General features: G+C 47.0%; 1 protein-coding gene across 1 annotated transcript in view; it reads left to right on the forward strand.

Annotated features, from left to right (window-relative positions):
* The window catches only part of JDP2 (Jun dimerization protein 2), a 38,524-nt gene extending 17,187 nt beyond the window's left edge, over positions 1 to 21,337 (forward strand). Inside the window, exons 3-4 of the mRNA XM_029073234.2 lie at positions 14,077 to 14,181; positions 20,104 to 21,337. Coding sequence (XP_028929067.1) covers positions 14,077 to 14,181; positions 20,104 to 20,289 — 291 coding nt within the window. The 3' untranslated portion in view covers positions 20,290 to 21,337. The remainder of the gene's footprint in view (positions 1 to 14,076; positions 14,182 to 20,103) is intronic.
* Positions 21,338 to 22,676: the final 1,339 nt, after the last annotated feature.

The following is a 22,676-nucleotide window of genomic DNA, read 5'->3' on the forward strand; positions in this document are numbered from 1 at the left end:
CCACATGTGAAGCAGGGACAGTGTCCAACCTGATTACCTTGAATTTCATTCAGCCATTCATTCAGTCGTATTTATTGAGCACTTACTTTGTGCAGAACACTGTACTAAGTGCTTGGAAAGTACAATTCGGCAACAGATAGAGACAATCCCTACCCAACAACGGGCTCACAGTCTAGAAGGGGGAGCTACCCCAGTGCATAATACAGTGCCTGACATATCCTAAGTGCCTAACAAATACCATTAATAAAGAAAAAGAGAAGAAAAGAAATGGTGCCTGCTTGACTAACATCACTATAAACAAAAATTAGCCCTCCAAAACTCTTGATAATCTAATTCCCTGTTGTTTTAGAACTGGTGACCCAATGCAGGTCTTCTGTAGAATCCCACCCTCCCCTATCCTCCTGACTCCCACCTGTACCCATGTCTCATACCACATTCTGGATTATATACTGAGCATACAGGACAAAAAGGAGGTGGCTTCTGTGGTGACCCATCTAAGCCAAAACTGAGGTGTTCCATCTTTAGGAAATGTAGATTTTCCCCTAAAAGGCATAGTGTTCATTTTGAAAATATGAATAGGGTGGCTTTAAGAAATATTCCAGCTGCATAAATTCAAGGAGGTGAAAAATCTATTTAGGATTCTTCCTATATCACCTGCCTTTGATTTTGAATTGGGTTAATTTCCATTCATTTGGAGCTCTTTCCTCTCATTGTTGCATTCTGAAATACATGGTGGACTCAGAAAGCATAGTGAGGCCTGGTGGAAAGAACATTGATTTGAAATTCAGAAGACCTGGCTTCAAGTCTCAGCTCTGCCCCTGGCCGCCTGTGTAATTTAGGACAAGTTACCTAGTTTTTCTGTGCCTCAGTTTCCTCATCAGCAAAATGGGAAAAATCCTCTCGGGGTTATTAGGAGGAGAAAATGAGATAATTGACGTGAATGTAAATGACAAGAAAATTGATTTTCCTTACTTATACCATCTATCCCAATTGCATTATTCTCAGATAAAAGCAGCTGGGGAGGTAGATACCAGGTGCATTTTCGGTGATTAACTCGGGAAAACATTTTGATCATCTCTTCCCCTGCTTTTGCCTTCTTACTGCATGAAATGGAAATCATCCTGCATTGTAGGGACCCCCCTCTTGGCCCACCCCACATTGGATCCCCAGCTCTGCCACTCTCAGAAAGAGCAGAGAACAGACAAATGGACCGTATATCACAGTTTTGGACTGAATAGGTCTTTCCCCACCCTCATCCAACACACCAGCCCCTGTTGTGTGGCAAGCCTCTTGGATGGGCTGGGGTTTGCTTTGAACAATTTTCAAAAAGAGTAATGATCTTCAAGAATATGCACACTCCCTCCTTGCTTGCAGTTTGGGATGTTTATGCTCGTGGCTTAGTGGAAAGATGCCGGACCTGAGAGTCAGAAGGACCTGGGTTCTAATCCCGACCCCTCCACATGTCTACTGTGTGATCTTGGGCAAGTCCCTAACTTTTCTGTACCTCAGTTACTATAAAATGGGGTTAAGAGTGTGAGCCCCATGTCCAACCTGATTAACTTGTATCTACCACAGTGCTTAGAACAGTGCTTGGCACATAAAAAGTGCTGAACAAGGTACCATAATTATGAACTACTATTACTATATGGTAAATGAAAGAGAATAAGGGTACAAGTGAGACAATGCCATATGATTTGCTGGGAGTCTAAATTCTTTCATTGTTTGACTCAGGCTCAGCACTGTTGGTACACAAGCGAGGGGATATATTCAATTTTCAGCTGACCTGTACCCTCTCTAGTGCAGATAAGGCACCAGACACAGTGCTTGGTAAATAGTAAGTGCTTAGCAAATACCATAATTATTATTATTATATCTTGGGCTGTTGAATTTTAGCTTAGTTTTCTTGTTGACTGGATTTTGTTCTTATTGTATCATTTTCTAACTCTGGCTCTGCCACATGTCTGCTGTGTGACCTTGGCCAGATGAGTTCACTTCTCTGGGCTTCAGTTACCTCTTCTGTAAAATGGGGATTAAGACTGTGAGCCCCATGTGGGACAGTGATTGTGTCCAACACCATTTTCTTGTATCCACCCCTGCGCTTAGTACAGTGCATGGCACATAGTAAGTGCTTAACAAATACCACAATTATTATTACAATTATTATTATTAACTTGTATCTATCCCAGTGCTTAGAACAGTGCATGGCACACAGTAAGCACTTAACAAGTACCATAATTGTATTCTGAGGTACCATTTGTCCACCTTCTTTTAAGGGTCTTTGGAGGTCAAAGACCTGCTTTTGTTGAGTCCAGTAATCACCCGAGCCTTTAGTACAGTGCTTTGTACAGAGGAAACATTTATAAATGTTAATAAACTGTCACAACTATTACCAACCCAGCTACAAACCCACTCTCCTGCAGCTGTTATTTTCCTTGAGTCCCCCTGTCAGGCCCAGCTCTGTTGGGAGAATGAAATCTGGGTAGTTCATAGTAGCAGAGAGAGCCCCTTCAGTCATTCATTCAATTGTATTTGTTGAGCACTGTCTGAGCGCAAAGCACTGTACTAAATGCTAGGGAGAGTACACTATAACAATGAACAGTCAGATTTGGTGCCCACCACGAGCTTATAGTCTAGAGAGGGAGGCAGACATTAATATAAATAAATGAATGTTAAATATTTAATGTAAGTAAATAAATTACAGGTTACAGATCTAGACCCAGCCTATTACCGTCTCACAATGGGCAGACATGTTCCTCAGGCTGCTTCTCCCACAGTTCCTCCCTCTACATTTGAAGCTCATTGTGGACAGGGAACAAGTCTATCAATTCTATTGCATTGTTCTCTCCCAAGTGCTTAGTACAGTATTCTGCACATAGTATGCACTCAATAAATACCATGGATTGATTGATTAATTGTGTGGGATAAGTGAATTCAGATAGAGGTGTGTGTAGGGATGCCAGTGAGTGTTCCATGCTTGTGGATGTGTGTATTTTTTGAGTAATGCAGTTTTCAAAATGAGGAAACCAGGAAAAGGAGGAAGAATTACTCTCCATGTATCTCCTCCCCAGACTTCTGAAGCTTGGGACATATTTCTGTCAACTCTATTTCTGTCAATTCCCCTTCTTTTGACCCAGTAGCAGCCCTTCCTTGAGCTGAAAGTTGCTACCATTTTCAGTGGGACCCATGCTGGGAGATGGGGGGAGGAGGAGGGGCTGATTCCTCGGGGAATCAGCCATCAAGCAGGACATTGTTGCCCCAGGATATCGACAAAGAACCCCAAGAGGCATGGGGTACATGCAGACAATAATAATAATAATAATAATGTTGGTATTTGTTAAGCGCTTACTATGTGCCGAGCACTGTTCTAAGCGCTGGGGTAGACATAGGGGAATCAGGTTGTCCCACGTGGGGCTCACAGTCTTAATCCCCATTTTACAGATGAGGGAACTGAGGCGCAGAGAAGTGAAGTGACTTGCCCACAGTCACACAGCCGACAAGTGGCAGAGCTGGGATTCGAACTCATGAGCCCTGACTTCAAAGCCCGTGCTCTTTCCACTGAGCCACGAGGAATGATTCTTCCTGGGGCAGGAGGAAGAAGGGCGGCGGGGAGAGGCTGTGGATCCTCTGTGGTGGATTCAGTTGGTAGTGAAGGCTGAGGCCCTTTCTGGGCCGCCCAGTTTTGCCCAGGCTCCGGAGGGAACCTGGTCCGGGGACAACCTTCCGTAGATGCGCAGTGCAGTTTGTGTGAGGAATGTCTGGTATGGTTGGTATTTGGGTGTTTACTTCCCAGTGTTCTTTGTGGACCTCTGTGGCAGAATCATGGCTCCTTAATGCCCCTGGGGGCCAGGGTCAGATCTGTAAGAAGAGCTGGCTGCCTGCTTTTCAGCAGCCTCTAAGACCTGGTGTTTGGGTTTTAGAGCTGTCTGAACCTCCTCATCCTGGCTGGACCCTGGCTGGCTCTCCAACTGCACTAAATTCCTCTGGGGGCGGGGCAAGTCACTGAGAATCCACTTCTCTCCCTCCTCTTCTTTCTCTTTATCCTCCTCCTTTTTCCTTTTACTCTTCTACCCCATTTCCCTTTATCTCTTTCCTCCTTCACCCTTCCCTTCCTTTCTGGAATTGCTGCTGATGATTGCACTTCCCAGACAGTGGTATCAGATTGTTAGATGTAATATTAATATATTAATAATAGAATAAGAATAACAACAATAATAGCACCTGCGATTCTGGGATTTGCTAAGGACTTTCATGCCAAGGATTATACAAAATGTTGGGATAGAGAAAAGGTAGGCAGTTTAGACAGTTTGTCCCATGTGGTGCTCACAGTCGAGGGGGTGGGAGAACTGGTATCTATCCCCATTTCTACCAGTGAGGCAACTGAGACATGGAGAAGCTTAGTGACTTGTCCAAGCTCACACAGTAGCCAAGTAGCAGAGATACAGTATGTTCTCCAGGTACTGAGAGCCTACTTGGGAAATCTGTTGCTTGCTCCAGGGGATAGAAGAGTGGTCTGTTTAAGGCTCCCTGCCCTGCCCCAGCAGTTAAATAATAATAATTAATGATGGCATTTGTTAAGCGCTTACTGTGTGCAAAGCACTGTTCTAAGCGCTGGGGTAGATCAGATGAGTCCCAACACATGCTCTCTTTTCCAGGTGCTGCCCAGCTGTTGTCTTCGTATCCTGTTACTGTTTCTCTCTCCCTGCCGCCCCCCCGCCAGCTTCCTTTTCTAGACTGTGAACCCGTTGTTGGGCAGGGATTGTCTCTGTTGCTGAATTGTACTTTCCAAGTGCTTAGTAGAGTGCTCTGCACACAGTAAGTGCTCAGTAAATATGATTGAATGAATGAATGAATGTGACTTGGGCTGGTACCCACTTCTTAGGTTTTGATCAACTGTTGGCTTGGCAACCCAGACTCCTTAACTCTTGTCTTGTCTCGGTCCAGTAATAAGCATTAATAATAATTGTGGTATTTGTGAAGTGTTTGCTATGTGCTAAGCACTGTACTAAGCTCTGGGGTAGATACAAGATAATCAGGTCCCACATGGAACTCACAGTCTAAGTAGTAGGCAGAACAAGTATTGAATTCCCATTTGGCAAATAAGAGAACTGAGGTATAGAGAAGTTAAGTGACTTGCCCAAGGTCACACCACAGACAAATGGTGGAATCAGGATTAGAACTCAGGTCCTCTGACTCCCAGGCCTCTATTCTTTCCCCTAGGCCACACTGCTTCTTCTCTCTGTCCTGGTACTTAACTTTAGTTGAGCCCAGGCCAGGGCTCTGCTTAATGCAACAGAGAAAGTAGTCTCTCTTTTTTAATGCTTTTTTTAAGCACTTACTAGGTGTCAGATAGTGCTCTAAATGCAGGGGTAGATACAAGATCATCAGGTTGGACATAGTCCCTGTCCCACATGGGGCTCACAGTATAAGTCAGAGGGAAGAGGATTTAATGCCCATTTTACAGATGAGGAAACTGAGGCCCAGAGTAGTTAAGTGATTTGCTCAAGGTCTTACAGCAGACAAGTGGTAGACCCAAGATTAAAACCCATGTCTTCCAACTTCCAGGCCATGCTCTTTCCACTGGGTCATGCTGCTTCATTCTTTAAATATTCCTGGGCTATCAGCTCTACATGCTGGAACCATCATGGGCACAATGCTCCAGTTAAAGACACAGGTTTTTGAAAACTCTCTCACCTCCTATTTGGGATTCGTGTGACTTCTCAAACTATTATCCACATGGAGACAGGGAAGTAAATAACACGCAAAGCAGAGCGGTCCCTCAACTTAAGTGAGAAGTGGAGACCAGAGAGACGGTCTGAAGGATAGCTGCAATTATAATTAAAAGGAGTAGAAAACAGGTCTTTGTAAGAAAAGCTGGAGTAATTGGAGTGATTTAGTATGAAGCAAAGGCTGAGGAATTATCTTGATATTGGGGAGGGATCACCGTGGCGTTTCAAATGATGACAGGATAATGGGATGGACTCACAATGCTGCAGGAATGACTTAAGTTAGACACCAGGAAGAACTTTCTGACTACATTGGAGCAAATCAATCAGTAGGATTTACTGAGAATCTACTGTGTGCAGAACCCTGTACTAATTACTTGCGAGAGTAAAACAGAATTAGTATAGTCTATTGGGGGAGTCAGGCACTAAAATAAATTGCAGATAGAAGAAGGAGGAAAAGGGGATGTGTGTATATATTTATATATGTATTTAAGCACTAACTCATATATATATGAGTATGTGTACATATAAATATACATATATATATTTATATAAATATATATAATATAAATATATATAAATATAAATATATATACACATACTCATATATATATGAGTTAGTGCTTAAATATTAGGGTATTTAAAATATGTAAAAGAGTGTTACGGGAGGTTGTGAGTACTTAAATTCTCAAGTGGCAAAATGCTGAAGAGGAATTCAGTCCATCAGTCCATGGAATTTATTAAGTTCTTACTATGTTCAGAGCACTGTACTAAAGAGCTTGAAAGAGTATAATAAAGTTGGTAGACTTTCTTATGGTATTAGTTGAGCGCTTCCTATGTGTCGAGGCCTGTTCTAAGTGCTGGGTAGACACAAGTTAGGCTAGAAATAGTCCCTGTCCCACAAGGGGCTCACAGTCTAGGGAGAAGAGGCATTCAATTTTGCAGCTGAGGAAATGGGGGCACAAAGAAGTTAAGTGATGTGCCCAAGGTCATGCAGCAGCCAAGTGGCGGAGTTAGGTTTAGAACTGTTCTGTATCTACTAGGCCATGCTACTTCCCGGGATATGAACAGGGGAGATTTGGAATTAATCAGGGAAGGCCTTCAGTAGGAGATTTGATTTCAGAAGGGCCTTGAAGATGGGGAGAGCATAGGCCTGTTGGATATGGCGGGGGAGGGAGTTCCAGACAGAGGAGAGGGCACAAAAAAGAGGATAGTGACGGCACAGATAAGAATGAGACATATGGAATATTGAGAGGGATGAGGAGTGTGAGCTGAGTGGAGTGGAGAAGAGAGTGGGTAAGTAGAGAGGAGAGAGCTGATTGAGGACCTCAGAGTTCCTGCTTGATGCAGAGAAGAAGAAGAATAATAATGTTGGTATTTATTAAGCGCTTATTATGTGCAGAGCACTGTTCTAAGTGCTGGGGTAGATACAGGGTAATCAGGTTGTCCCACTAAGGCTCACAGTCTTAATCCCCATTTTACAGATGAGGTAACTAAGGCACAGAGAAGTGAAGTGACTTGCCCACAGTCACACAGCTAACAAGTGGCAGAGCCTGGATTCGAACCCATGACCTCTGACTCCCAAGTCCGTGCTCTTTCCACTGAGCCACGCTGCTTCTCTATAAAAAGAATGGGTAATCCTTCTTTGTATTGAGAAGGGAAGAAATAGAATCATTATTTCTGGATGATTTTTTGGATAGCATTAATAAGAGGCTAGAAAATAAAACCTAAGTCACAGTTTGCCACTATAGAAAACTTTGTTTCACCTCCACTAGGAATACTGAGTGCAATTCAGGAAAGATATGATACAGCCACCCCGCACGCACCGCTCCTCCGCCGCCCACCTCCTCACCGTCCCTCGGTCTCGCCTATCCCGCCGTCGACCCCTGGGCCACGTCCTCCCGTGGTCCTGGAACGCCCTCCCTCCTCACCTCCGCCAAACTGATTCTCTTCCCCTCTTCAAAACCCTACTTAAAACTCACCTCCTCCAAGAGGCCTTCCCAGACTGAGCTCCTCTTCTCCCTCTACTCCCTCTACCACCCCCACTTCACCTCTCCGCAGCTTAACCCTCTTTTCCCCCCATTTCCCTCTGCTCCTCCCCCTCTCCCTTCCCATCCCCTCAGCACTGTACTCGTCCGCTCAACTGTATATATTTTCATTACCCTATTTATTTTGTTAATGAAATGTACATCGCCTTGATTCTATTTAGTTGCCATTGTTTTTACAAGATGTTCTTCCCCTTGACTCTATTGCCATTGTTCTCGTCTGTCGTCTCCCCCGATTAGACCGTAAGCCCGTCAAACAGCAGGGACTGTCTCTATCTGTTGCCGACTTGTTCATTCCAAGTGCTTAGTACAGTGCTCTGCACATAGTAAGCGCTCAATAAATACTATTGAATGAATACAGCTGAAAAAGGACAACCCAGTTGATCAAGAAGATGGAAGAGCTTCCATATGAAGAGTGACTGAAAAGATTGGCTCTCTTCAGTCTGGAAAGAGGCAGGCTGAAAGGAGGCAGAATTAAAATCCACAAAATAATGAAGGATGTGGACAGCGTGAGCACAGAATCTTTTGTTCACGAAACCTCCCAACACCAAGATAAGGGGCTAGCTTTTGAAGCTGGAAAGTGACAGGGTCAAGACTAATAAAATCATACACTTCATCCATAATACCAGAAAGGTGATCAGGCCAAAAATATCCAAGTTTAAGAGGAGTTTGGATCAATATTTGAGCAAGTGGTCCTTAGAAGATTACTAGAGGAGGAATTTAGGAATGCAGAGGGGAAAGCTAAAGATATTAAAGGACACATCCCTAACGATTAAGAAGCGGTCTTGCCTAGTGGTAAAAACATAGGCCTGGTTGTAAGAGGACCTGGATTCTAATCTCAGCTCTGCCACTTGTCTGCTGGGTGACCTTGGGCAAGTCACTTTACTTCTCTGTGCCTCAGTTTCCTCAATTGTAAAATGGAGATTCAATATCTGTTCTCCCTCTACTTAGACTGTGAGCTCATATGGGACACAGGTTTTGTGTCAGACCTGGTTATCTTTTTTTTTAAATTGTATTGGTTAGGCACTTACTATGTGCCAGGCACTGTTCTAAGCTCTGTAGATACAAGGTCATCAGGTTGGACACAGTCCCTATCCTACATGGGGCTCACAGTCTTAATTCCCATTTTGCAGATGAGGTAATTGAGGCACAGTGCAGTTGGGTGATTTGCCCAAAGTCACACAGCAAACAAGTGGCAGAGCTGGGATTAGAACCCGGGTCTCTCTGACTCCCAGGTATGTACTTTCATCACTAGGCCATGCTGCTTTCTCTATCGTGTATCTACTGCAAAGCTTAGAACAGTGCTTGGCACATAGTAAGTGCTTGACATTATTATTATTATTATTATCATTATCATTGTTATGATTATTATTGATGTCAAGGAGGGCAAGCATCTCTCCAACCCTGATCCCCCTCCTTCTCTGCAGTCTTGCATTTCCTCCTGCCATCAGGAAATGTCTACTTGATTGTCCTACAGACACCTCAAACTCAACACGCCTAAAACAGAATTCCTTATTTTCCCTCTCAAATTCTGTGCTCCCTCTGACTTTCCCATCACTGTAGACAGCACCTCCATCCTCTCTGTTTTACAAGCCCATCACCCTGGCATTATCCTCAACTCATCTTCAACATACATATTCAATCTGTCACCAAATCCTATTTGTTTAAAATTACATTGCTAAAATCTGCCCTTTCTTCTCCATGCTGCAATCTGCACTCTCCAAACTGCAATCATGTTAACGCAAGCACTTATTCTATTCTTCCTTGATTACCATATCAGCCTGCTTGCTGACCTTCCTGTCCCCAGCCTCTCCCAAGTCTAGTCCATGCTTCACTCTGATGCCCAGATTATTTTTCTACAAAAATGTTCAGTCCTTGTTTCCACGCTCCTCAAGAACCTCCAGTGGTTGCTAATCCACCTCCACATCAAATGGAAACTCCTTAAAAACATTCAATCACCCTAACCCCTCCTACCTTTCTTCCCTGATTTCCTACTACAACCCAGCCCTCACGCTTCGCTCCTCTAATGCCACTGTGCCTTGATCTTGTCTATCTCACCTCTCATCCACATTCTGCCTCTGGCCTGAAATGCCCTCCCTCTTCATATCTGACAGATGATCTCTCTCCCTATCTTCAAAGCCTTATTAAAAGCATAAATTAATCAATCAATCCATAGCATCTATTGACCACTTACTGCATGCAGAGCACTGTATAAAGCACTTGGGTGAGTATAATAGAACAGATTTGAGAGACAGGTTCCCTTCCCACAATGAGCTCACAGTCTCTTCCAAGGGGCCTTTCCTGAATAAACCCTCCTCTCCTTTTCTCCCACCCTCTTCTGTATCAGCTTTTGTACTTGGATTTTCACCCTTTATTCACCCCTCAGCCCCACAGCACTTATGCATGTATCTATAATGTATTTATTTATATAATTGCCTGTCTCCCCATCTTGACTGTAAGCTCACTGTGGGCAGGGAATGTTTCCACCAACTCTGTTGTATTGTACTCTCCCAAGTGCTTAGTACAGTGCTCTGCACACAGTAACGCTCAATAAATAAGACTGATTGATTCCTCCAAGCATCCTGTTCCTATGGTTGGTTGTAGCATATTATCATTATTATTATTTTTAGTTAAGCACTCACTGTGTGCCAAGCACTGTTCTAAGTATAGGGATAGATAAAAGGTTATTAGGTTGGACACAGTCCCCTGACTTGCATGGGACTCACAGTCTAGGTGGAAGACAGTAATTAATCCCATTTTACAGATGAAGAAACTGAGACACAGAGAAGTTAAAATCACCTAAAAATCACACAGAAGACAAGAACCCAGGTCCTCTGACTCCCAAATCCGTGTTCTACTAGGCCACACTGCTGAATGGTCCTTTGTTCTGACAAGCCAATCATCCAATATTTATTGAGTGCTAACTCTGTGCAGAGCACTATACTAAGCACTTAGGAAAATGTAATAGAGTTAATAGAAATGGTCCCTTCCCTTCAAGGAACTTACAGTCTACTGGGGGACCCAGGCACTGAAATAAATTACCAGTAGGGGAAGCAACCAAGTTCAAAGAAATGGACATAAATGCTGTGGTGGGGAGAGACTCGGAAAATGGGATTTCCTATGGATATTTTTCACTATAAGGTAGACTACTCTTTGAAATGTTGCCTGGAAGTGGAGGGAATGTCTGGGCAATCTTTCAAGGTCCCAACCGGCCCTAAGATTCCCCAGGTCTGCAGATTGTGTCCTGTGGCTCTAGGTGAAACCAACTGCAATTTTTCTCGTGACTTTCTGGACTGAATTTTAAGCATCAATAATAATAATAATTGTGGTATTTGTTAAGCACTTACTATGTGCCAGGCACATACAAGCCAGAATATAAGCAAATCGGGATGAACACAGTCCCTATCCAGGGTGGGGCTCAGTCTCAATCCCCATTTTCTAGATGAGATAACTGAGGCACAGAGAAGTGAAGTGACTTCCCAAGGTCACACAGCAGACAAGTGGTGGAGTTGGGATTAGAACCCATGACCTTGTGACTCCCAGGCCCGTTCTCTATCCAATATGCCATGCTGCTTCTCGTGACTTAACCCAGTGTGGGTGTGGTGATTTGCATGCAGCAGAGTCTAAATCCTGAAGTCTAAAGCCAGGTAACATGGCAGAGCAGCAGACTGTTGGACAAAGGCCGTGGCCAGCTGGGCCTGGGGCATCCGTGGTGGGGAGGCCTCTCTTAGAACAGAAGCTTTGGGAAAATTGCAGCAGAGAGAGTTGGCACTGAATGCTGGCACCAGATGCTGCAGATGGCCAGCCCACGGTGAAGCCAAGGACGGTCTTTCTGTGGCCCAGGGAGAGAGAGATTGTTGGCCACTGCACATGTGCCGAAAGGGTCAGGAACTCGAAGGACACCGACCGTTCCAGATAAGCTTCCCGGTGGGAGGGGGCAGAGTCTGGAGCAGGCAGGAGGTGGCGGGAGGCCTGACGGGGGGATCGGGGCTCCGGTGAGCCCAGCCGACCCCCCGATTGCGCACCCCCTTGGCAGTTTGTGGGCAAACCCCCCTGGACCGGCTGGGAGATTGCACCGCCGGCCACTTCCTCAAGTTCCTTCCCTCTGCCTTTCATGTTGCCCCGGCCTCGCTCAGGCTGAGGTTGAGCTGACTCGATTTCATCCAGGTTCCTATTTCCATTGGGCATTGGGACAGCTGGGACACTGCAACCTCGGGGTTTATTTCAGAGGAAGCGTCGGGCTGGGTGTCATCTGCATGGGGTGGTGAGTCGCAACCTCTCCTGTTTGCCTCGCGTCTCCACTCTGCCCTGGGCATGCTGGAGCCCCAGCGGGCAAGGCAAAGGCAGAGGGAAGGTGAGGGGGAAGGGCCCTCCAGGAGGGACGAAGTGCAGCAGCCTCAGGTGCCCTCAGGACTCACACTGTGAAAACAGTGGATGGAGAAGGAGGGTTGAACCTAGGATAGCCTCGACTATGCGGGAAAGGGCCGTCGTTTTAAGGACCTGGGACTGCTCATCTTCCAGTCAGTCAGTCAGTCATATTTATTGAGTGCATACTGTGTTTAGAGCACTGTACTAAGCACTTGGGAGAGTACAATATAACAACAAACAGATCCATTCCCTGCCCACAACAAGCTTAGTCTAGAGCGGGATACAGGCATAAATAGAAAGAAATAAAGTACAGATATGTACATAAGTGCTGTGGGGCTGGGGGGAGGGGGGATGAATTAAGGGAGCAAGTCAGGGTGTCCCAGGAGGGAGTGGGATAAGAGGAATGGAGGGCTTAGTCAGGAAAAGAAGCCGGGAAAAGAAGCCAGGAGGCTGCTCCAGCCCTGGAGCTACTGGAGTCACACTCCTGGCTGAGGAGGTAGGAAGCTCCATTATCATCACCGTCACTGTCATCAGAAATGACAGAGCCTGCAGTCAGAGCAGAAGGCTCAATCCCTGCCTTACAGTCTAAAGGGAGGAGCAGGCAATGGTTTGCAGATGGGGATGCCCCTTTTCTAGGGTCCGTCTGGGTGCAGGGCATCCCTTCACCCATTCTTTTCTTAGCATGCCACAGGGCATTGATCTGCATTGTCCTGAGGGTTGAGGGCAGCTACACAAGAGTACTTGAAGGTGGTAGTGGTGACAGTTGATTCCTTTTGTTACCAAGGTCTTGTTTGGTACTTCCAGGTCTCCCACTGCTGCAACTTGGTAAGACCGGGTAATGACTGGGAAGGGGAGAAGCTCTGTTTTCAGCGGGGCTAGGGCAGAGTTTCCCAAAGTGGGGTTTCAGAAATTCTATGGATCTTCCTTGGGGGAAGGAAGAACACCCCCCACAGCATCACTTATGCACTTGAATCCTCACCCACTAAGCACCTAGGCACGCCCCCATGCCACAGAGCTCTTGTAACCTTTACACTTGGTTATTTCCCCTGTGTATGATTTCTTTTAATGTCTGTCTTCCGGCTAGAGTGTAAACCCCTTAGGGACAGGGAAGCGGCATGGTGTAGTGAATAGCACACGAGTCTGGGAGTCAGAAGGTCATGGATTAAAATTTCACTTGTCTGCTGTGTGACCTTGAGGAAATCACTTCACTACTCTGTGCCTCAGTTCCCTCATCCGTAAAATGGGGACCGAGACTGTGAGCCCCACGTGGGACAGGGACTTTGTCCAACCCGATTTACTTGTATCAACCTCAGCGCTTAGAACAGTGCCTGGCACATAGTAAGCGCTTTACAAATACCAGGGCAAATATCACAATTAATGAGGCCAGTGCCAGCGCCTGTTGCACTGTTGAAAGGTACCAGTGAGAAACAGGGACCTTCAGTCCCTGAGAAAGTCAGGAAACTGCCATGGAGCATGATGGGAGGGGAAGCAGGCATAAAGGTTGAAAGGGGAGTTGGGTCGTTTAGTCACAGGCCAAAGGAAATATGGGAGGAAGTGCTGTGGAACCACTGGACTAGAAAATCTGCCTGCCAGGCTTGTGCTGGGATGAGGGCGGAGGCCTTGGCTCCATTCCCTGTTGGGTGACACCCTCCTTGCAGTCTGCCTCACACCCTCCTTACAGACTGCCTCACTTCCAGCGGGCCTCTCTCCCTGCCACAGACTCAAACTGAGGCCAGACCAGCTTGGAGAAGTCTGCCCATTAGGCCCGGGTACCCCGACCACTTCCCTAAGAAGATCCTTCGGCTCACCCCCTCCCAGCCAGGGTTTCCTTCCTTTGCGGCCCAGGGTTGGAGCCCAGGGGACCTCTGACCCACTTCTCTAGCCTGTACGGAGCGGGGTTTGGTTCAAGACTAACCCGGGGTATTACTTTGCCTCCACAGCTAGACGAGGAAGAGGAGCGGAGGAAAAGGCGCCGGGAGAAGAACAAAGTAGCAGCAGCCCGATGCCGGAACAAAAAGAAAGAGAGAACGGAGTTTCTGCAGAGGGTTAGTGTGCTGAGCAAGTGGGACGGGGCAGGAGGATGGGCGGGGTGCAAGAACAGAACCCTAGGCGGTCAGTCAGTCGATCGGATTTATTGAGCGCTTACTGCGTGCAGAGGAGACTACAACATAATATAGCAGCACATTTCCTTCCCACAACAAGCACTCCAATCAGTCTTGCAAGGGGAGCAAAGAAATCTTGGGACCTCCAAACCCTGGATCACCCTTCCCCACCCCACCCCTTCCCTTTTCCACCTGCTCACTCCACTGGGCCAGGGCGTCACCAACACTGCCTGAAGTCCATGGCCTCAGTTTTCCCACAGAAATGTGTCTCCTGTGAAAGCCTTTGAGGGTGGGACTAGAAAGAGACTGTGCAATTTTGTTCAGGTCCAGGGCCCCTCTTCTCCTCTCCTTCACCCTCCATCCCCACACCCCACCACCGACCCCTGAGCCCCAGGCCCTGGACTGCCTTTGAGGAGGCACTTTCCAAGCTCCCAGGCACTCCAAGCATGGTGGCTGCAATTGCAGATCCCATTCCCATCCCTTTCACTGGGAAAATTGGGTCTGCGCCCTCCCCTCAGGCTTGAGGTCGACGCCCTGGTTGCTTTGGGGGTGGAGCTGGGGGCCGGGGAGAGGTGCTTGGGAGATGGTGGAGAGCTGGGGGTAAGAGAGCAGCAGCACTGCTGCTGGATTCTGGAGATTCCTGGCCAATCCAAAAGATTGGCAACCCCAGGCCAGCGGGGCTCTGGACAGCAGTAGGGCCTGGTTCTCCCTCCACACCGAAATCCCTGTGGGGATTGTGACAAGAGACCCCCACAAGCCCCCACAAGCCCCACAAGCCACCCAGCAAAGAGTTTATCTCAATAATCTCTGAAGTGGTACTAGGTGGGCTCTGCCCTGAGGGAGAGGCGAACTTTGCTTTGGAAGCACAGCTCCTGATTTACATTTCCAGTTCTATATTCACATAGCCAGGCCCTGGAACCATCTCTCAACTGAGAAGTTTCTTTCAAGTTCCTTTTCCAAGAGGACATTCTTGTGAATTTCTCCCCTTTTCACTCATAAGGGGAGAATTTCATGATAAACATGAATTTGCTATGAACTCTTATTTTTCCCAAGCTCTTTTACAGCAGTGATCACATTTAGCTTTACGACAGCCCTGTGAAGTAAGGAAAGAAGGTAATTATTATTTCCATTTTATATGTAACAGATCCAGAGAGCCCCAGTCAATCAATGATATTTATTGAATGCTAACTATGTGCAGAGCACTCAGTACAGTGCTTGGGAGAGTACAGTAAAGCAGAGATCTTTGAAGGAAGCAGTGAGCCCCAGTCGAAAGAGCATGGGCTTGGAAGTCTGCCACTTGTCGGCTGGTGACCTTGAGCAAGTCATTTAACTTCTTCATACCTTATCTTAAAATAGGGATTAAATCCTACCACTGTTTCTTAGACTTTGAGCCCCATGTGGGACATGGACTGTGTCCAACCTATCTTGTACCTTCCCCAGTGCTTAGTACAGTATTTAGCACAAAGTAAGTGCCTTATAAGTACCATAAAAAAAATTAAAATCTCACAGCAGGCAAATGGCAGAACTGTGACTAGAAGCCGGGGCTTCTGATTCCCTGGCCTCGGGCTAATTCATCTGAAGCCACTTCAGCCAGCATCCTCTGTCCCTTCTCTAGCCACAGGGATGCAGATTGCTTGAGGTCTCTCAAGAAAGGTAGAAAGGCCTTAATCAGCAGGTCCTGCTCACAGTCATTGGAATCCCCAAGAACCCCAACATTAATACTTCCCACAATCCTCTTTGAAATTTAAAAAGAAATCGGTCAGTAGTATTTATTACATGTTTACTGTGTGCAGTGCTCTATATTAAGTGCTTGGGAGAATTAAACAGAGTAGTAGACCTCAAGAAGTATACAGTCTATATGAATGAAAATAATAATAATAATGGTACTTATTAAGTACTTACTATGTACCATGCCCTGTACAAAGCAGTAGGGTAGATACAAGATAATCAGGTTGGACACAGTCCCTGTCCCACATGGGATTCACAGTCTAAGTGGGAGGGAATAGATTTTAATCACCACTCAGTCAACCAGTGGTCTGTATTGAGCGCTTACTGTGTGCAGAGCACTGTACTAAGCCCTTGGGAGAGTACAATACGACAATATAACAGACACATTCCTGCCCACAATGAGGTTACAGTCTAGAAGGGGAGACATTAATATAAATAAGTAAAATTGCAGATATGTACATAAGTGTTGTGGAACTGGGATGGTGGATAAATAAAGGGAGCAAGTCAGGGTGATGCAGAAGGGAGGGGAAGAAAAAGACAAGAGGACTTAGTAAGGGAAGGAGGAAATGTGCCTTCAGTAAGGCTTTGAAGAGGGGAGAGTAATTTTCTGTCATATATGAAGAGGGAGGGTGCTCGAGGACAGAGGCAGGACTTGGGAGAGAGGCTGGTGGCAAGATAGACAAGATCGAGTTACAGTGAGAAGGTTAGCATTAGTAGAGCAAAGTGTGTGGACTGGACTGTAGTAGGAGAGCAAAGAGGTGAGGCAGGAGAGGGCAAGGTGATTGAGAATTTAAAAGCCGATGGGAAGGAGTTGCTGTTTGATGCAGAGATGGATGGGCAACCACTGGAGGTTCTTGAGGAGAGGGGAAACATGGCTTGAATGTTTTTGTAGAAAAATAATCTGGGCAGCAGAGTGAAATATGGACTGGAGTGGGGAGAGACAGGAGGCAGGGAAGTCAGCAAGGAGACTGATTCAGTAATCAAGGAGGAGTGGGATAAGTACTTGGATTAACATAGTAGCAGTTTGGATAGAGGGGAAAGGGTGGATTTTAGCAGTGTTGTGAAGGTGGACCTGACAGGATTTAGTGATGGATTGATATGAGGGTTGAATGAGTGAGAGAGGAGTCAAGGATAACACCAAGGCTGACTTGTGAGTCAGAAAGGATGGTGGTATCGTCTACAGTGATAGGAAAGTTGGGGAAGGACAGGGTTTGGGTGGGAAGCTATGGAGTTCTGTTTTAGACATTTCGTTTGAGGTGATGGCAGGAATCCAAGAAGAGTTGACTTGAAGGCAGGAGGAAATGTGAGACTGCAGAGAGGGAGGGAGATCAGGGCTGGAGAGGTAGATTTGGGAATTGTCTTCCTAGAGGTGGTGGTTGAAACCATGTGAGCATATGAGTTCTCCAAGGGTGTAGGTGCAGATGGAGAATAGAAGGGGACATGGAACTGAACCTTGAGGGACACCCACAGCTAGGGAGTGGGAAGCAGAGGAGGAGCCCACAAAAGAGACTGAAAATGAGCAGCCAGAGAGATAGGAGGAGAACCAGGAGAGGACAGGGTCACTGGAGCCGAGGTTGGCTAATATTTCCAGGAGAAGGGGGTGGTCTACAGTGTTGTAGGCAGCCGAGAGGTTGAGGAAGATTAGGATGGAGTAGAGGCTGTTGGATTTGGCAAGAAAGGAATTATTGATGACCTTTGAGAGGGCAGTTCTTGTGGACTGAAAAGGCTGGAAGCCAGATTGGAGGAGGTCAAGGAGAGAATTGGAGGAGAGGAACTTTAGACAGTGGATGTAGACATTTTGCTCAAGGAGTCTGGACAGGAATGATAGAAGGTAGATGGGACAATAACTGCAGGGAGCTGTGGGGTTAAGGGAGGTTTTTTTTTTTTTGGATGGGGCGACATGAGCATGTTTGAAAGCAGAAGGGAAGAGCCACTGAGGAGCAAACAGTTGAAGATGGTGGTTAGGGAGGGAAGAATGGAGGAGGCAAGTGTTTTGATAAGGTGCAAAGGGATAGGACCACATGTGCAGGTAGAGGGAGTGGAATCTGAGAGAAAGCAGATCTCCTCTGCAGATACTTCTGGGAAAGATGGAACAGTTAAAAAGGGGCAAGAGTTGGGAGAGACTGTGAAGGGGCAGGAGAGATTTTGGGGAGGTTCAGTTTTCTCCCCACAAACCTTGCTTCTTCCTTCAGGGTTTAACTTTGGTTCTGGGCCCTCCCAGTCTCCAGCAACAATCATTCAGTCAATCAAACTGATATTTACTGAGCACTTATTGTGTGCAGAGTACTTGGGAAAGTACAATACAATAGAATTAGTAGAGCGATCCAGCCCTCAAGGACCTAGCAGTGGACAGAGGAAAGATATTGAGGCCCAGAGAAGTTAAATGAAACAGCAGCAAGGCCTACTGGAAAGGACCTGGGTTCTAATTCTGGCTCCACCACGTGTCTGCTGTGTGACCTTCTTGGGCAAATCAGTTAACTTCTCTGCGCCTCAGTTACCTCATCGGTAAAGTGGGGATTAAGACTGTGAGCTCCAAGTGGGACAGGGATTGTGCCCAACAGGAGTATCTTATATCTACCCCAGCATGTATTATATTACCTGGCACATAGTAAATGATTAACAAATACCATTTAAAAAGTGGCAGAGTGGCAAGAATACTTACAGTATTTCTCCCACTCCATTCTGCATCATCCTGATTTACGTCTTTATTCACCACCCTTCTCAGCCCCACTTCACTTATGTCCCTATCTGCAGTTCATTAATTTATATTAATATCTGTCTCCCCCCTATACTGGAAGCTTGTAGTGGGCAGGAAATGTATCTGCCAACTCTGTTACATTGTTATGTTTGTACTTACCCAAGCATTAGCACAGTGCCCTGCGCACAGTCAGTGCTCAATAAATATGATTAATTGATGAGGAAGCTGAGGCAAAGATAAGTGAAAAAACTGGCCCAAGGTCACATAGCAAAGTGGTGGAGCTGGGATTAGAACCCACGTCCTCTGATTCCCAAGCCCAAGTTCTTTCCAGTAGGCCATGCTGCTTTCCTATACAGAGCCCTGTTTGGAGTGCTTGGGCGAGTACAGTAATAATAATAATAATAATAATACTATGGTGCTGGTTAAGCACTTAACTATGTTCCAGGCACTGTACAAAGCACTGGAGTGGATACAAGCAAGTCAGGTTGGACACAGTCCCTGTCCCATGTGGGGCTCACAGTCTCAATCCCCATTTTACAGATGAGAGAACTGAGGCCCAGAGAAATGAAGTGACTTGCCCAAGGTCACACAGCGGACAAGTGGCAGAGCCAGGATTAGAACTCAAGACCTTCTGACTCCCAGGCCCGAGCTCTATCCACTACAGTAGAGTAAGCAGACATGATCCTTGCCCTCAAGGTGCTTACAATCTGTTCTCTGTTCAGAGCATGGTACTGAGCTTATGGGAGAGTATAATAAAGTTAGTAAACAGGATCCCTGCCTTCAGGAAGCTTAGTTAGTCTAGCTTACAAGACACCAGTAACAGAGCAGTGGGGAACCTGTTGAATCTGAAGGCCAAGTGAGACTTACACAGAAGCAGGTGACTGCATCTTGAGCCGGCTCCTCGAAGAAGTAACTCACCCCAACGTCCCTGGGATTCCCCTTGACAAAGGCCCTGGGGGCCCGGTACCATGTTAGTTATTAGAGCCGTTGCCGGGAGGTGGATTTCTCACCATGCTTAGCAGTATCTAGTTTCCCATACACTCTTCCATCCTCCATTTTCAGGTAGCCCAAGATAGCCTTTCCTTTCTTGGAATTCATTACTTGTTCTCTCTGTATGCGGTTCTTGAGCCTGGCCGTTTTACCCTGCAGAAATCTGATTTTAGGTTGAGTTCTCTCCCCATCAGTCAGTCAGTCCATCAGTCAATCATATTTACTGAGCACTTACTGTATGCAGGGCACTGTTCTAAACTCTTGGAAGAGTACGACACAACAGTATAACAAGACACATTCCCTGATCACATTGAGTCTAGAGGTCGAACTTACAGTCTAGAGGCCAGCAACCCTTTCCTGGGAGTCCCAGGAATCTTGGCCTCAGACTCCTCTCCTCCTCCCCCGCCCCCCCCGCCAGCCTTCCTAAGGCATTGCTTTCCATTCATTAGGAGTCTGAGCGGCTGGAACTCATGAACGCAGAGCTGAAGGCGCAGATAGAGGAGCTGAAGCAGGAGAGGCAGCAGTTGATCTTGATGCTGAACCGACACCGCCCCACCTGCATCGTGCGGACAGACAGCGTCAAGACCCCCGAGTCAGAAGCCAACCCGCTGCTCGAACAGCTAGAAAAGAAGTGAATGTGGGCTTGAAGATGGAGAAGAAGGGAGACGGAGGAGGAGGGGGAGGAGAAGGAGGAGGAGAAAGAGGAGGACAGAAGAGCCCCAAGGAGCTTCTGTTTATGTATGAAAAACTTTGCCCCAATGCAAGATGCAGCCAGAATCCAATGGGCTTCTTGGTGGAATACCAAAGGAGAGGGAGGGAGGGCCACATAGAATTGAGATCAGTGATATGCGGAGACCAAAGTAGACTGGGGAGAAAGATGACCTGGCGCCTGGATCGTGGTCATGAGAGAGCAAGGAGCGGAGACTGGAGGGGCGGGAGCTTCTCCTTCCACAGCCATAGCCACACGTCCTGACTCGCGCACTGGCTCCCCTTCTACGGGGGAGGCAGGGGTGGTGACGGGAGCAGATGGCTGCCCCGCCTCTCGCATCTAAAAAGCATTGGGCCGCTCCGTGACGGGCCCCAGCCGACCGCCACGCTCCTCAGCCCTCGGCTTCCATCAGGCGGGGAGAGGGAGCTATGGAGGACCAGCCTCCCCACCCCCACAACCCCACCCTCGGCCCCCTTTCCTTTCCATATTTGGCTCTCTGGATCCTGCCACTGTCCTTACGGGGTCCCCGGGAAAACCCTCTCCGTACCAGACCTCGCTCCCTGCTGGAGTTTGCTGTGGGCACTGAGGCGCGGGCGCCCTTCCGAAGCACATACTCACTAATGTTTACAGCCTGGCTGTCCCGGCAGTGCTTGAACTGCACATTTTTACACTTTTTTAAATATTTTTTACAAAAAAAAATGTTTTATACAGCAATATATATATGGATTTCTATAATCACTCGACGTGATATGGTATAAATATGTTATGGTTTGTTTGTTACGAACGAATATCCCCCAGTTATTGCCATTGTGTGTAACTCGTTCAGTACTGTAGTCCCTGGGTGCCCTGGGGCTGGTGCCCGTGGAGGGGGCGCCTGATGCAGTGAGCCCGAAGGGGTTGACGCCCATTTCCATCCGTGTAAGCCCATCATAGTACTCAGTCCTGTATCGCTCAGTAAACGTTATTCTTACTTACTCCGTCACTTCTCGTGATTTGTACCCTTGGTTGTGTGGCATGGCATGGTGGTGGGGGGTGAGCGGGGAGAGCAGGTGCCAGGCTGCTCTGGCAGTTGGGCACGAGGGCTCGTCACATTCCACCTAGCATTGCACCTCTTTTTGCTCCTCTCTGCTACTCTTACCTCCACTGCAGTCTTGGGTAAAAATATGCTCCTCAGGATATGGGAAAGGGAATTAATGCATCGAGGCACACATGTTCTCTGGAGGGGGCACGAGGGGATGAAGCCTGATCTGGGAGTCACAGGAGACTCTCGACCGTCTACTATCCCAGGCCCTCCGGATTCTTAACCCGACCAGGAGAGGACAGTCACTATGTCTGCTTCCATCTGGTATCGAGAGGATCATCTGTCTAGCGAGGGCCCCACCTGATGGAGCCCCTCCTGGGTGGCTGGGGTGAAGGAACGAGAGAACCCTGAAACTTCACACTCCTTTCAGTCTTTCTGCGACTGTCGGGAATAGGGAACAGATGATTGGCCTCTTTGTTCCCAATCTCAGCACTCAGATCTATACTTGGGCTGGCTACTAAAGTGTTCATAGTCAATCAATCAGTCAGTGGTACTTGTGGAGTGCTTACTGTGTGCAGAGCACTGTTCTAAGAGCTTAGGCGAGTAGAATACCACAGAGTTGATAAGACATGTTCCCTGCCTATCATGAGCTCATACTGTCTTGGCTTAACGTCAACCTGTGGGTCCTAAGAAGGGGATTGGAAGAACATGTTATGTATTTGTTTTCAGTTGCAGTAAGGGGACGGTCCCTTGGACAGCCTTCTCTAGCAATGCGGTTAAACAAGTCCTCTCCTACCGCTAGGCCTCGCTCTTTTGGCTGAGGCATCTGCAACAGAGCATGCTGAACTTTCTGTTCCTCTGGCCCCGCCATGAGGTTTCTCTTCCTGCCCCGTGAGAAATATCCCTCTTTCACAATTATTGGTTGAAGCAGTGTGGCCAGGAGGATAGAGCATGGGCCTGAAGGTCAGAAGGACCTGGGTTCTATTCCCAGCTCTCCCCCAAACCATCTGCAGGGTGACCTTGGGCAAGTCACTTAGCTCTTCTGTGCTTCAGTTGCCTTATCTGTAAAATGGGGATTAAGACTATGAAACCCATGTGGGACATGGACTCTGTCCCAATTGATTAGCTGGTACTACCCCATTGCTTAGAACAGTGCCTGGCACATGGTAAGTGCTTAACGAATGGCATAAAAAAAATGTGAAAAAAGAAATCAGTAGTATTTATGGAGTGCCTATTGTGTGCAGAGCACTGTACTAAGCCTTGGGGTAAACAGGAAAGACAAATTCAAATTT

The sequence above is a fragment of the Ornithorhynchus anatinus genome, chromosome 1 (assembly GCF_004115215.2).
Source record: "Ornithorhynchus anatinus isolate Pmale09 chromosome 1, mOrnAna1.pri.v4, whole genome shotgun sequence".
Lineage (NCBI taxonomy): Eukaryota > Metazoa > Chordata > Mammalia > Monotremata > Ornithorhynchidae > Ornithorhynchus > Ornithorhynchus anatinus.